We start from the raw sequence: 12855 nt of genomic DNA, 5'->3' as shown, positions 1-12855 counted from the left end.
GGGATGGAGATGGGGATGGAGCCGGATCGTAGAGCTCGCCTCGCTGGCTGGCTGCTTGCCACTAATCGTGGCAGACAAGCATGCCGAACTGGCCGCAAAGGCAATATATTTAAAGTTGCCTGTCAATTTTGGATGCTGTTAAGCGTTGCTAACACGCCATGTTTGTTGAGTTCGCGATATCAAATTGAATGTGTGCACAGCCATGGGCAGAGGAGTATATCAGATCCGAACACATAATGTCTTGTCGAAGATTCTTGGGAGTATGATTGGGAAAGTCTGGCTTGAGGGCGATTCGCTTAGTTGTAATGATGTAAATTAATCTGATGCTTTTTGTCACTGAGAAATAATAAATGTTTAATGTTGCAAGATAGCTAAATATCAAATATATAAGTGGAAAATAAACTTTTTATTCTTTTGCAGTATTATTGTCTAAATCCGTTACGTATTAATTCATCCAAAAAATAACTCCTGAAACTTTCCGTTTTAGCCATGGAGCCAACTTATTGAATCACACCAAAAGCGGCGGAGACAAACTGGTTTAGGCCTTTCAGAGCGCCGTTGTCATTTAGTTGTCTCAAAGTGAAAAAGGTAAGAAAAATCAAAGCCGAAACGGTAATTATCTTTTGACAGCACTTAAGTTGAATTTGGTAATGACAGTCGCGCTAAAGATCGGCCAGCGAAACGGCGGCGCTTTAGACCAACTGACGGCTGAGGTTAAAACCCGGCCGATTAAACTGACAGTTTGTCAGGCTCGTATTTTTCAGTTAAAAAGCGTGTTCAATGTGTCTTGGCACACAGCCGAACAAATACATAGCGCTATTAGTAGCACACAAATCACCGAGTTTCCAAATCATGACACGGTTGTGGAACATGAAGTTTATTAACGACTTGCATTGCAAATCCGTCTTGTTTTGCACCTAGTGGTTTCGGTTTTGATTCTAAACCATAAAGATATTCAGCGTTAATATTGGACTCGTGGTGTTATACATATCGACTTGTATGTATTCATCATAATAGTGTTTATTTATTAAAACATGTACTCGCGATAGAAAAAAATAATGTAGCATCTAGTTTAGGTGTTTACTCCTACTTTAAAATTTAACGTTTAAAGCAATGGAAGGAATATTTAATCATTTTTGATGTAGCCTTGTAATCAAGTCAGGAATATGGTTTGAAACCATTGATGAAAGTGCTGATGCATGATTTGAACTTAAATAATATGAAGTGATAAAAATTGATAATATTTACGGAAGAAAAAGTTATAAAGAGTGAGAAGAACGACTGCCTCTTAAATAATACTGCCCGATTAACAATTACTCGGCCCTACCTCCTTTTCAAGCCTCACTGGTGGCCAGCACGGATTTAAAGTAATCACTATCCAGCTGCTCAATATCCTTCGTAAACTGGGTGACCAGCTGGGTCAAATCCTCCACGTTAATGTCGACGTTGTTCCCCGCTGTTGACAGCTGTTGAATAGCCACTTGAATCTTCTCCAGCAGAGCCTTATCCTCTTTTTTCTGCTTGTCCACATGTTCGTCCTCGAACTCATTATACACCTCCTGCGCGTTTTGGACGACATGGTCGGGAAAATTCGCTAATCGCGCCACCTGAATGCCGAAGCTCTTTTCCATGACCCCCGGACGCACTTGATACAGCAGAGTAAAGTTATCCGCATCCGCCACTGCTGCCATATGACAGTTTTTAACCGTGGGCAGCGTCTCCGCCAACTTGGTTATCTCGTGGAAATGAGTGGCGAACAAAGTGAAGCACTTGGTCTCCTTGGCCAGATGTTCAGCAATGGACCAGGCGATGCCGCAACCTTCGTATGTGGAAGTGCCGCGTCCAAGTTCGTCTATGATTACCAATGATTTGTCAGTGGCAGTCTGCAAAATGAAAATACCAGATAAAGTAAATACATTTCGTTTGTTTTGAAGCTGTACTCACCCTGATAATCCCAGATGTTTCAATCATCTCTACCATAAATGTGCTCAAGCCCTTGATAATGTTGTCGCTAGCTCCAACTCGCCCAAGAATGGAGTCCACCATGCTGATGGTGGCCAAGCTGCAGGGTACAAAAGCTCCGACATGAGCCATTAGCACAGCGGTACCCACGGAGCGGATGTAAGTGCTCTTTCCACCCATGTTAGGTCCCGTAATAATAAACATGTTGCACTTCTCTGAAGTAAAATGAAACTTATGACAACGTTTGCTAGGTCATTTTTCAACGTACCTTTCTTAAAGTCAACGCTGTTGGCTATGAAGCTGACGTGCTCCTGCAGCTCCAAACAAGGATGTCGCACATCCTGGAGGACCAATTCGCGCGCACCTTCCTCGAGCATTTGGGGCCGCACATAGGGAGTGGGAGCACTGCGGGCGGCGATAGCGAAGCTGACCAAACAGTCGAGCTGGGCGAGCTCATTGTTGAGTGATGTAAGTGGGGCAGCATATCCGACAGCCACCTGAATGATCTCCTCCACAATGGACAGCTGCTGTTCCTCGTAGCGGGTGCGGCAGCTGGCAAACTCATCGGCGTAACCCTCCAGCTTGTCAGACGTAAAGCGAACACCGCCCTTGATCACATCCACGATGCGATAGTTCTTGTTCTTGCGGAGCACGGAATCATCCTTCAGAGTGATGCGGAAATGGTGTCCCAATTTGGCCACATTTTCCAGCTTCACCTGACTTTTGCCATCCAAATCCAACTCCGTAGTGCATTTGACCTGCAAGCTCTCCATTTTCGAATAAAGCTCGGTCATCGTCTGTTGCAGCTCCATTAGACGACTGTCAAAAGAAGCCTTCACCAGATACTCGCCCCTTTCGATGGCCTCGAAGTCAACCACTTGCTCGACCATCTGCTTGAGGCCTGTCAGGTCCTCCAGGAAGCTTTTAAATGGCGCACAGATCACACTTTCTATCGTAGAATTACCGAGCTCAAGCAGAACTTTTAGAATTTTCGGGGTCCTCAGAATCACCTGGTAAATGCGGAACAGATCTTGCAAATTGGCTTTGCGTCGCATCAGCTTCTTGGTCAACATAAGAATATCCGGAATGCGCTTTAGGTAATCGAGACTCAGAGTCTCCATTGTGTCCGGAGATTCGAGTAGGCACTGGACAATGTTATGACGATCATTGAGGATATCTCGGCTTCGCAGTGGCTGCTTGACCCACTGGCCCATTAGGCGGTGTCCCTGTGGTGTTCTGCAATGATCCAGCACGCCCATGACGCTTTGCCAGCGGTACGAGGGCATCGATGGATGGGTGCCTGGCTTGGGCATAATGTTCAACGCAGCCACGGCAGCGGAGTCTAAGTGGACAAAGCTGTATTACAATATAATAAATTAGTTAGTTACTTTTTATAAAAATAAGGTAATATCGTCTTACCGCTTTAGGTCCAGTTGCTTGATCTCGTAGTGCCCAAGATTTCCGGCGTCATTGACCAGGTCCAGGTACTTGATGGCGGACTTTAGGGCGTTGGAGGCCAGCTGAAGCTGTAGCTCCTTTAAGCCCGTGGCATCCTCCTGCTGTCCCTTGGCGAAACGCAACAGTCGGTTTAGATCCTGCAGCAGATCGTTGGCGCTGCTCTTCTTGGGCACCGTGATCATGACGCCATTTCTCTCGAGCAGCGTCTTAACGGCAGCATAGTCGCCGTCCACGCTGGGCAGTAGGCACTCCTTTGGTCCGAGCAGCACCACTGTGGCCTCCAGTTCAGTGAAGAAGTCATCGTCCAGGAACTCGAGCAGCTGGAACTTGCAGTCGTTCTGCTCCACGCTGGCCACACCCACACGCCGCTGACCACCACCCTCGAGCTTCACCAGCAGCGATATGATGCTGTTTCCGACTAGAACCTCCTTGTTGGCGAACAGGATGTCCTCGAACTGCAGCAGATTTCCGGGCGATCCGCGGTACTCTATTTCCCAATCGCTGGACTTCTTAACGTACACCTCAACCCGGTAATTGCGCACCAAGAGCAGCTCGCGCACAGCCAGCTCGAAGTTGCCCTTGGACATGGACACGAACTGGAGCGTCTCCTTTTTGTCTTCCGGCAGCAGGGCGCCTATGTACGCCGTGGATTTGTACACGATTTTGGCCACCAATTCGCAGTCATCGTTGCCGTGGACCGTGTAGCAATCGGAGTGGTCAAAGAACCGCACTGTAGTTCCGGGTTTCTGCAAAATTACGCCGTAGAATGCAGTTAAACCTGATTTGCGCACCTTGCATTCACTTACCTCGCCGAGTTTCGCATGGAATTTGATGAAATTGCGACGCGCATTTGTGTCTGCGTAAGGTCATTGAATTTACTAACTACATAACTTATTTTGCTGCTTATTAGCTCACCCATATGCAGGGAAGGTTCCTGTCTGCTGTCGGTTGCCTTGGCCTGCATCTTTCTGCTTTTAAAATGGTTATTAGAATCACTCGATTTGGCGCCTGTTTCAGCATAAACAAAGTGTGACCGTTTATTGGTGCCTTCAAACTTACCATTGTTTTGTGAATTAATACCAAATACACAAAATAGTCATACACTTAAACAAAATCTTATTTTGATATGGTTGTAATAGATAAACCTAAAATCATGATCAAGTATAAAAGCATTGGTACTCAATATTAAGATTAATTATTTATATATTAATCTTTTTAATTCGATTGATATATTCTTTAAGATCTGCTATGTTCTTATTTTTTTATATAGGCATTCAGAAAATATTTGTTATTTTTTTCATCAAATCGTCGCTATTGAGTACTGTGTTTTAGAATTTCAGCGAAATTGGAGCGAAAGTGTGATATTCTAAAAATTGAACTTCCAATATATATTCATAAATTAAATCATAGGTATGTATGTTGCACATACGTTTCGACAATCAAAGTGGAATTTTGATAGGTCATCACATAATCATTAAATATGCAGACATAATATACTCGTACGTATACATTTGCCAATTATTTGAAAGAAAACCTGTTTCCAAGGCCACCATTGGCCATTGGCCATAACTAAAACTGCACCATCAACATTTCGTTAATATTTATTAAAAAAAGTTCATGAAAAAATACTGGCTATCTAAACATAATACACATCGTCCTAAACAGATATCAGTCTAATATTGCAATACGCCATCAGAGCAAATCGCTCACAGCGCCTTGTCCGAGTTCCTTGCCTCCTTGGCCCTGCCCTCCGGCTCCGGTGCCTTCTTCAGCTGCAGAACGTCCCAGGCGCCACCCACTCCGTTCGACTTGGAGCAGAGATCCAGGCTGATGAGGGCGCCCGTCGTGGGAGCAGCTGCCCGGAGACAGGTTCCCTTGGCCATGTTGTAGACGGGGCTGTTGGCGTTGCGGGTGTGGCGCCACTGCTGGTCGCCCAGCATCTCGTGGCATTTGTTGACCGTGACCTGCGCATCTCCGGATGCCTCGAGACACAGCAGCTTGTCCAGCACAATCTCCGCCTTCTCCGTTTCGTACCACAGCTGGTTGGGTGTCTTTCGGCAGGTTTGCAGTTGGAGGGCGCTGCCTTTCTTCCAGAAACCCTTCACCTTCGGAGCCACTACGGCGGCACAGAGCTCCGTTCCCGTCAGCCGCAGCTGGAATGTATCGACGTAGTTGCGTTTTCGCGAGTGCCAAGGCTGAAACATGGGCGCTGCCGGCGACTTCTTGGACTCCTCGCCCGGCACATGCAGCTCTGGATAGACATTCTTCAGATACCAGGCAAAGTCCTTGCATTGCAGTTGCTCCCTAAGCTTCAGGCGATCGCTAATGTCTCCGTAATCAAAGGTCTTGGGCACCTTCTCGTGCTTCAGATAGTAGTCCTTGTACTGGTCCATCCAGACGTGCGCCAATCGCAGTGAGTTCTTCAACATGGTGTTGGCTCCATCTGGCGAAGTGTAGGGACGGCGTTTGCGGAATATGTGACCCACGCGGGAGCAGGGAACGATCTTGATGGCGCCACCGCACTGCCACGCTCTAAAGGATATCTCTATGTTCTCGCCGCCCCAAATGTCCATGGCCATGTCGTACTCGCCCAGGTGCTGGAAGTACTTCCTGTTCACCGCAAACAGGCCGCCGGCCATGGTGGGCGAACGGAAGGGTCCGCGAAAGTCCTCCGGCACCTTGAGCGTGCCCTCGGGCAGGTTCTCCCAGCGGAAGTGCAGGCCCCAGTTGAATCCTCCGCGCACCAGTGGACTGGGCGTGTACTCAAAGGTGTCGGCGTTGATCAGGTCGATGACGGGCACGGCCAGAGTGGCATTCTCCGACTTGATGAGGCGCAGCAGCGGCTCCAGCCACTGCTGATTCACCTCGATGTGCGAGTCCAGGAAGACGAGCACATCGCCCACGGCCTCGCGTGCTCCAATGACCCGGGATCGAATGAGGCCCTCGCGCTGCTCGTTCTTGATGTACCGCAGGTTGTCGTACTTCAGACGGGCACGTAGATCTCCGTGTAGATGAAATTCCAGTTCAGGCAGATCGCTGTGATCATCCACCAGAATAATCTCGCGGAGAAGGTAGCTGGGCGTGCGCTCCAGCACCGTCTTAATCGAACGCATCAGCGTCATTTTGTGCTCATTGTAGAAGCACATGACTATGGAGGCCGGCGGTAGGTTTTCCGCTTCCGAGGTCTCCTGGCGATCGCACACCTTGTGCCGAGTGTCTGGGATCTGCCGGAAAAGCCCTATGTTATTGGACACCAGAGCGTTGAAGGCGTGATGCTTGTAGCCAATGTCCCGGATGTACTTGTCCTGCTTGTTGCGCACCACACCCAACAGCTCCAGTTGCTCCGGATCACTGGGCGGCTTCGGTGCCCCAGGCGACTCCCCAATCGTAGACGCGTTCCTGCTGGCATTTGGAGTGCATCCGACGGTGACCCTGGCCTGGTAGCTCAGCTCGGCCCGTGGCGTCGCGTTCCCCTCGTCGATCCTCCATCCTGCCGAGCGGATGGAGCTCCGCAGGCTGTGCGAGTAGAAGAGGAGCGCCAGCAGCCAGACGACCGCCACCAGAAGGGTGCCCAGGCCGCAGGACTTGCACAGGAGCCGCTTGATTTGCATCATGGATCGAGATTCGCGTAAGTTCGTCCGCTTTACTCGCTCTTTCAGCAGCTACTTCGTCACTTCCATGATGATCGGAATAAATTAAATTCAATTTGCATACCACGGCATTCGCACAGAAGCGCAGACACAGCGATGCCAGCGGTGCTGCTATCTCCAACTTTTTGCCGCCAAATCTGACGGGAATCGAAAAAAGCGAGAAATGCTTATAGGAAAAATAACCCAATTAAATGGGCTATCAGTCGAGCTAAACTAATTAATTTGATCAACAAAAAACAAACAAAAAAATAGTATACAATTTCTGTGTTTTAACTTTAAAACCTTGTTGTTTACGTTAGAATCAGCTGATTTCCTGTTCAAAGTTGGCAGCACTAAATGAAACAAGAGTGATGTTATGCGCAAGTCAAGGTTGGGGGTATTCCAGTAAATCGTATAAAATCCACTTAAAAAAACCACATTAAATATAAGTAATTTAAAAATAAAAACCTAAAATCTATAAAATGAGTGAAATATAAAATTATGAAGTAATTTGGGACAAACGAACACACCGCAAAGTAATATTATGTTAAACAAATACATTGTAACGGGTGTTTTTTTTAGAGGTATAGAACTTTAAGTTGGCATTACTGTTCAAGATGGCGACCGATTTAACAGCTGTCAAGTGATTTATTCTCAGTTTGGTTTGGCAATTCGTCATGAATAGACTCACGCCTGAACAACGCTTGCAAATAGTGCAATTTTATTTCGAAAATAATGGTTCTGTGCGGAATACGTATCGCGCACTACGTCCATTTTATCGTCGACAAAATCGTCCATCAGAGCAGTTAATTCGATTAACCATGGACCGTTTTCGCACCGCGTTTACTCTTATTGATAACTCGCATCCCCAGAGACGCCGTACGGTGCGTACAGAAGAAGCTATTGCTGCTGTAGAGCGTAGCATTGAGGAAGACCCGAATGAGTCCATCCGCCATCGAGCACAGGAATTGGATCTGTGTCCATCAACTTTATGGAAGATTTTTCGGAAGGATCTTGGTTTGCGTGCTTACAAAATCCAACTCGTGCAAGAATTGAAACCAAACGATCATCAAGCAAGGCGTAGATTCGTCGAATGGGCCCAAAACGAGATTGCTGTTGTTCCCGATTTTCATAAGCGAATTTTGTTTAGCGATGAAGCGCACTTCTGGTTGAATGGCTACGTCGACAAACAAAACTGCCGCATTTGGAGTGAAGCTAATCCTCAAGTGTATTTCGAAACACCGTTACATCCAGAAAAACTGACTGTTTGGTGCGCTGTATGGGCTGGTGGAATCATTGGTCCGTACTTCTTCAAAAACGATGATGGCCAGAACGTTACAGTCAATGGTGATCGGTATAGAGCCATGATTACTAACTTTTTCATTCCTGAATTGAACGACCATAATGTCCAGGAGCTGTGGTTCCAACAAGACGGCGCAACGTGTCACACAGCTCGTGCCACAATCGATTTATTGAAAGACACGTTTGGTGACCGCCTAATTTCACGTTTTGGACCTGTGAATTGGCCTCCAAGATCTTGTGATTTAACACCGCTAGACTACTTTTTGTGGGGCTATGTAAAGTCATTGGTCTATGCGGATAAGCCACAAACGCTAAACCATTTGGAAGACAACATTCGCCGTGTTATTGCCGATATACGGCCAAATATGTTGGAAAAAGTCATTGCAAATTGGACGTCCAGATTGGACTACATCCGAGCCAGCCGTGGCGGTCATATGCCAGAAATCATATTTAAAATGTAATGCCACAAGATTATCTTTCATGTCAATAAAATTCATGTCAATCGAATAATCCATCGTTGTTTTATTGCAATTTAAAGTTCTATACCTCTAAAAAAAACACCCGTTACATTGTAAGTAATTTGCATAGTAAGCAAATATATCAATGCAAAATTTAAATTATTTAAAAGAGAAATTCGTTTCTATTGGTAGGGGTTTTATAAATACCATTTTATTTATTTCCTATTGCATTATGCCATTAATACATCGTAAATATTCAAATAACATTGATCGTTTTCTCCCATTCTTGCACGCGACAACAACAAATACTCAACATAAAATTAGGGAGATACAAAAATTCATATATATACAGGGATGCAGCCAACAAAAACATGATCTATCGAACGAATTAATCTATTATTGAGACCGAAGGATGGTAGTGAGATAAACTTTTCGAAATTTCATAGTCAAAACTTTAGTTCGCGCGAACCAACAAACATTTTTAATTTTCTAACATTTATGCTTAATCGATACGATAAATGTTCAAGTGTTTGCGTCTTATTATCGGAAAGGACTTTATATATTTTTATTTTCTGTGGTTGCTGTCGCTGTTGTTGGCTCACACATTAATGCTTAGTCGAATTATTTAACTACATACATTGGTTTTTGCTTGGGCATCGGTAGATTATGAGTCGGCTAAAAATAAAATAGTTGATCTGTATAACTAGGGTGGCGTAAAGTTAAGTTGCATTCATTTAGCACGAGCACTGATCCTTGGCGCCCGTAGCCTCGCTACTCAGCGAGGTTCGCGACGGCTGCGAGGGCCTGTGCTGGACTCCGGATTCGGAGGCGTTCAGGTCGAGTCGTCCCTCCTGGATGTTCTGGTAAATCTTGCGAGCGGTCTCCAGAAAAGCCTCCTCTACATTCTGGCCACTGTTTTGGGGGAAACAAATAATTAGTATCCGCTGTAAGCTGATTCGCAATTAAATATTTTATATGCAATAACTAAAAACTTCTGTGATAAATATGGCACAAATCGAATAGAAAAATAGTATACACAAAATTAAAACACTAAAGCCCTTTGACAAATTCTCGCAGTCTGCAGGAGAACATTAAGAATATCTATGAGAATTATGTGTAATAAGCAAACACTGGGAACTAACTAAATTCCCATGTGAAACTCACGTCATAGCACTCGCTTCGAGGAACATGAGGCCGTTCTCGTCGGCAAACTCCTTGGCCTCCTCGTAGGTTACCTCCCGAGTGCTCTCCAGATCCGACTTGTTGCCAATGAGAAAGATCACAGTGCTGGGGTTGGTGAGATTGCGAGTGTCGGTGAGCCAGCTGCTCAGGTGATTGTAAGTGGAGCTGAAATGGTCAAGTGTTTGTCAGGGTTAAAGCGTATTCACAAATAGCAGTTTTCCTCGCTTACCGTCTGGTAATATCGTAGACCATCAGAGCACCAGCTGCTCCACGGTAATAGGAGCGTGTGACTGCCCTGAATCGCTCCTGACCCGCTGTGTCCCAGATCTGTAGCTTGATCTTCTTGTCGTCCACCTCGATGATGCGCGTGCCGAACTCCACGCCAATGGTGTGAGGACAGTTGGCCATGACTGCAGTGGGGAAAGCAGAGGTCATTTCTGATTACACACATTATTCCGCAGTCTACTCACATTTCTTCTCGGTGAACTGGTGAAGCAGGCAGGACTTGCCCACGCCCATGTCACCAATGATGATGTATTTGAAGATGTAGTTGTAGTTGTACGGCGCTGCAGTCATGTTGGGACCTAGAAAGCAGTCGAGAGTATTAGTATTATTTTGCAGATTTACTGAGGATATAGATTATTTGCCACATTTTTCCATAAAGTAGTCAATGCGGTCATGCAGTCTGTTCACCACGCTGCGCACTTTGCTCATCTTGACTTCAGCAGGACTGAACTCTGACCCAATCAAGCAGTTTACGACTACTATCACTATGTCAGGTGCTCATTTGTCCGACCGTTGGCGCTGCTTATCAACAAACCGAGGCGCTGCATTAATTTGTTCTGCGGCGGCACCGGCACCACATTTTGTTCCCCTTTCTCAAACTGGCCCCGATATTTCTTTTTAAGGCATGCTTGTGTTTGAACAGCCGACCGGGTTTGTTTACTTGCAAACTGAAGCCCAAAAAAAAATAGGCAAGCTTCAAGAGTGGCGGGTTAAAACACTCCAAGCCACTTGACTTTGTCACTTCTGAGTATCCATGTCGTTCGAGAGCATTTGAGATGCCCGCAGTTAAGGGGATCTTGGAAGAGTGAAGCGAACCCTTCGCCCAAGTTGCAGGGGATTGGGATCAAGGTCGTTGGGCACCGTGGGAATTCAATTATCAAGAGCGGTAACAAGCGAAGCTATTCATCGGATAATACCCAGTTGATTGTCCCACAAAAACCGGGTAAAAGAGAATCACCTTAAATACTTAATTTAATACAAATGAATAATACAGCAGCATATATTGTGAAAGGATATCAGTATTGATTCTTAATGGCCCATACATAAATCTTGAAATGAAGCTATTAGAATGCAAGTTACCATCGCTTATCACTGCTTGTCAAAGTGCCTATATAGACTCAATTTAGATTAACTCAGTAGTAGGTCTCGGTCTCGAGTCTTATCAGTTAAGCGCCAAAGGCCAAACATCAGTGGAGCAATCAATGGAGGCGAAATCCTCACGCTTGCACATGTGTACGTACATATGTATGTACTTATTTGTAAATTGTGCTGAATGGAAGTGGATCATCAGTGGCTACCACTCCTCATAAAAGAACACAGTGGCGCACCCATAACATTTAAAGCATGAAAGGAGTATACAAAATATGTATCTTTATACAGCCGAACTGCGTATACCCTTTACCGAAAATGACCGGTTAGTTTAAGTGAGTATTAAAATCTTCTAAAGTTCTCAAAACATTTTTTCATGAATGTGCGCATGATTTTCCATTTCTAGGGTATTTTTTCTAATAACCTACAAAAAGATAAAATTCCATTTAAAGTATTAAAGCAAAACTGCATTTAAAGCAACACCGCAATAAGACACAACAAAATCATAAGAACTATAAAAATAACTGATAACAGCTTCTAAGAAAATGCTGACATTAAATCAGATAATTTCATTCATGTCCGCCTTCATTTTGTAAGCAACTTCATTTTAGTTTTAACTTTAAAGTATTCTGTATATATGTACATATGTGTGTACATACCAAAAATATAAATGAAGAAATAGATATAATCATATAATACTAATGGAAACTGTTATATCATCTTTCAGGACATCATTTCATAGCGAATTCTAAACAAATTTTCACTTGTCCACCTTTTATTGCAAAGGAGGTCGTTTTCGCCCCATCATCCCTAGGGAATCTTAGAATTAAAAAAAGTTCACAAACTAAACATAAATCATCCCTTGATGAAAGCCGATGTTCTCCTTTTTTTTTAAAACGATTTTTGTAAATCAATTATTTTCCAAACTTGGTCACGAAACAGTGCCTCCCTATTGCAGGGTATCAAAGCAATCAGGGGGTGTATACAACAACAATGGAGTGCTATGCCTGGCGACAAAAACAAGAGAGAGTGAGAGCACAAGGGAAAGTTGGTGAGCACCCACAGCTGCACTGCGTCACCCTTTCGCAGACGGTTTTCCATTTCGCATAATTTAATCAGTCTTTAATTGGCTTAAGGAAAAATAAGGAACATTACTCACCGTTTTAGATCACTTCAGTTTTAGATCAAGTTAGGGAGCGAACGGAATGTGGAATGTAGGGCGGTTACGCAGAGCGGGGGGCTGTGTGTATGTGTGCGTATTGTTGTTTGGCTGGGCGGAATTCGATTGCAGTTTTTGGGCAATTTGGCGATGCAATATGCAGTTCACTTTCGTGCTAACACGCACACTGGCTTCGCGGGGTTGCGGGGCTCCACCGAGAGGCTATTATAGCGATTATTTTCAATTGGTAGGTCGAAGGAAATCAGTAGACTTTTTTCGCTGCTTTTGCGTTCTCTTGTTTTGCTTGGGTTTCTGTGGTCACACTGGGTAA

General features: G+C 44.9%; 3 protein-coding genes across 5 annotated transcripts; all 3 read right to left on the bottom strand.

Annotated features, from left to right (window-relative positions):
- Window positions 1-765: 765 nt before the first annotated feature.
- On the bottom strand, window positions 766-4446 carry LOC120456847 (DNA mismatch repair protein spellchecker 1). Its single transcript, XM_039643906.2, has 6 exons — window positions 4336-4446; window positions 4227-4276; window positions 3382-4166; window positions 2231-3318; window positions 1945-2177; window positions 766-1883 (listed from the first exon to the last, which is right to left on the bottom strand). Exons 1-6 carry the CDS (start codon window positions 4382-4384, stop codon window positions 1335-1337), a joined length of 2754 nt encoding a protein of 917 aa, XP_039499840.1. The 5' UTR covers window positions 4385-4446; the 3' UTR covers window positions 766-1334.
- A 559-nt stretch (window positions 4447-5005) lies between these two features.
- LOC120458221 (polypeptide N-acetylgalactosaminyltransferase 35A) lies at window positions 5006-7219 on the bottom strand. The gene has a single exon (XM_039645801.2). The coding sequence runs from the start codon at window positions 7032-7034 to the stop codon at window positions 5127-5129; it is 1908 nt and encodes a 635-aa protein (XP_039501735.1). The 5' UTR covers window positions 7035-7219; the 3' UTR covers window positions 5006-5126.
- A 1775-nt stretch (window positions 7220-8994) lies between these two features.
- LOC120458842 (ras-related protein Rab-14) lies at window positions 8995-12847 on the bottom strand. 3 transcript variants are annotated; one of them, XM_039646685.1, is made up of 5 exons: window positions 12525-12847; window positions 10462-10575; window positions 10221-10401; window positions 9974-10156; window positions 8995-9721 (listed from the first exon to the last, which is right to left on the bottom strand). In XM_039646685.1, exons 2-5 carry the CDS (start codon window positions 10565-10567, stop codon window positions 9544-9546), a joined length of 648 nt encoding a protein of 215 aa, XP_039502619.1. In that variant the 5' UTR covers window positions 10568-10575; window positions 12525-12847; the 3' UTR covers window positions 8995-9543. The 3 variants fall into 3 exon arrangements, with proteins under 3 accessions (XP_039502619.1, XP_039502604.1, XP_039502612.1); XM_039646670.2 differs by lacking the exon at window positions 12525-12847 and adding an exon at window positions 10639-10895; XM_039646678.1 differs by lacking the exon at window positions 12525-12847 and adding an exon at window positions 10642-10894.
- Between the last annotated feature and the right edge of the window lie 8 nt (window positions 12848-12855).

Source organism: Drosophila santomea, chromosome 2L (genome assembly GCF_016746245.2).
Source record: "Drosophila santomea strain STO CAGO 1482 chromosome 2L, Prin_Dsan_1.1, whole genome shotgun sequence".
NCBI lineage: Eukaryota > Metazoa > Arthropoda > Insecta > Diptera > Drosophilidae > Drosophila > Drosophila santomea.
The sequence above is the reverse complement of the archived record's forward strand: the minus strand, read 5'-3'. Positions and strand labels throughout refer to the sequence as shown.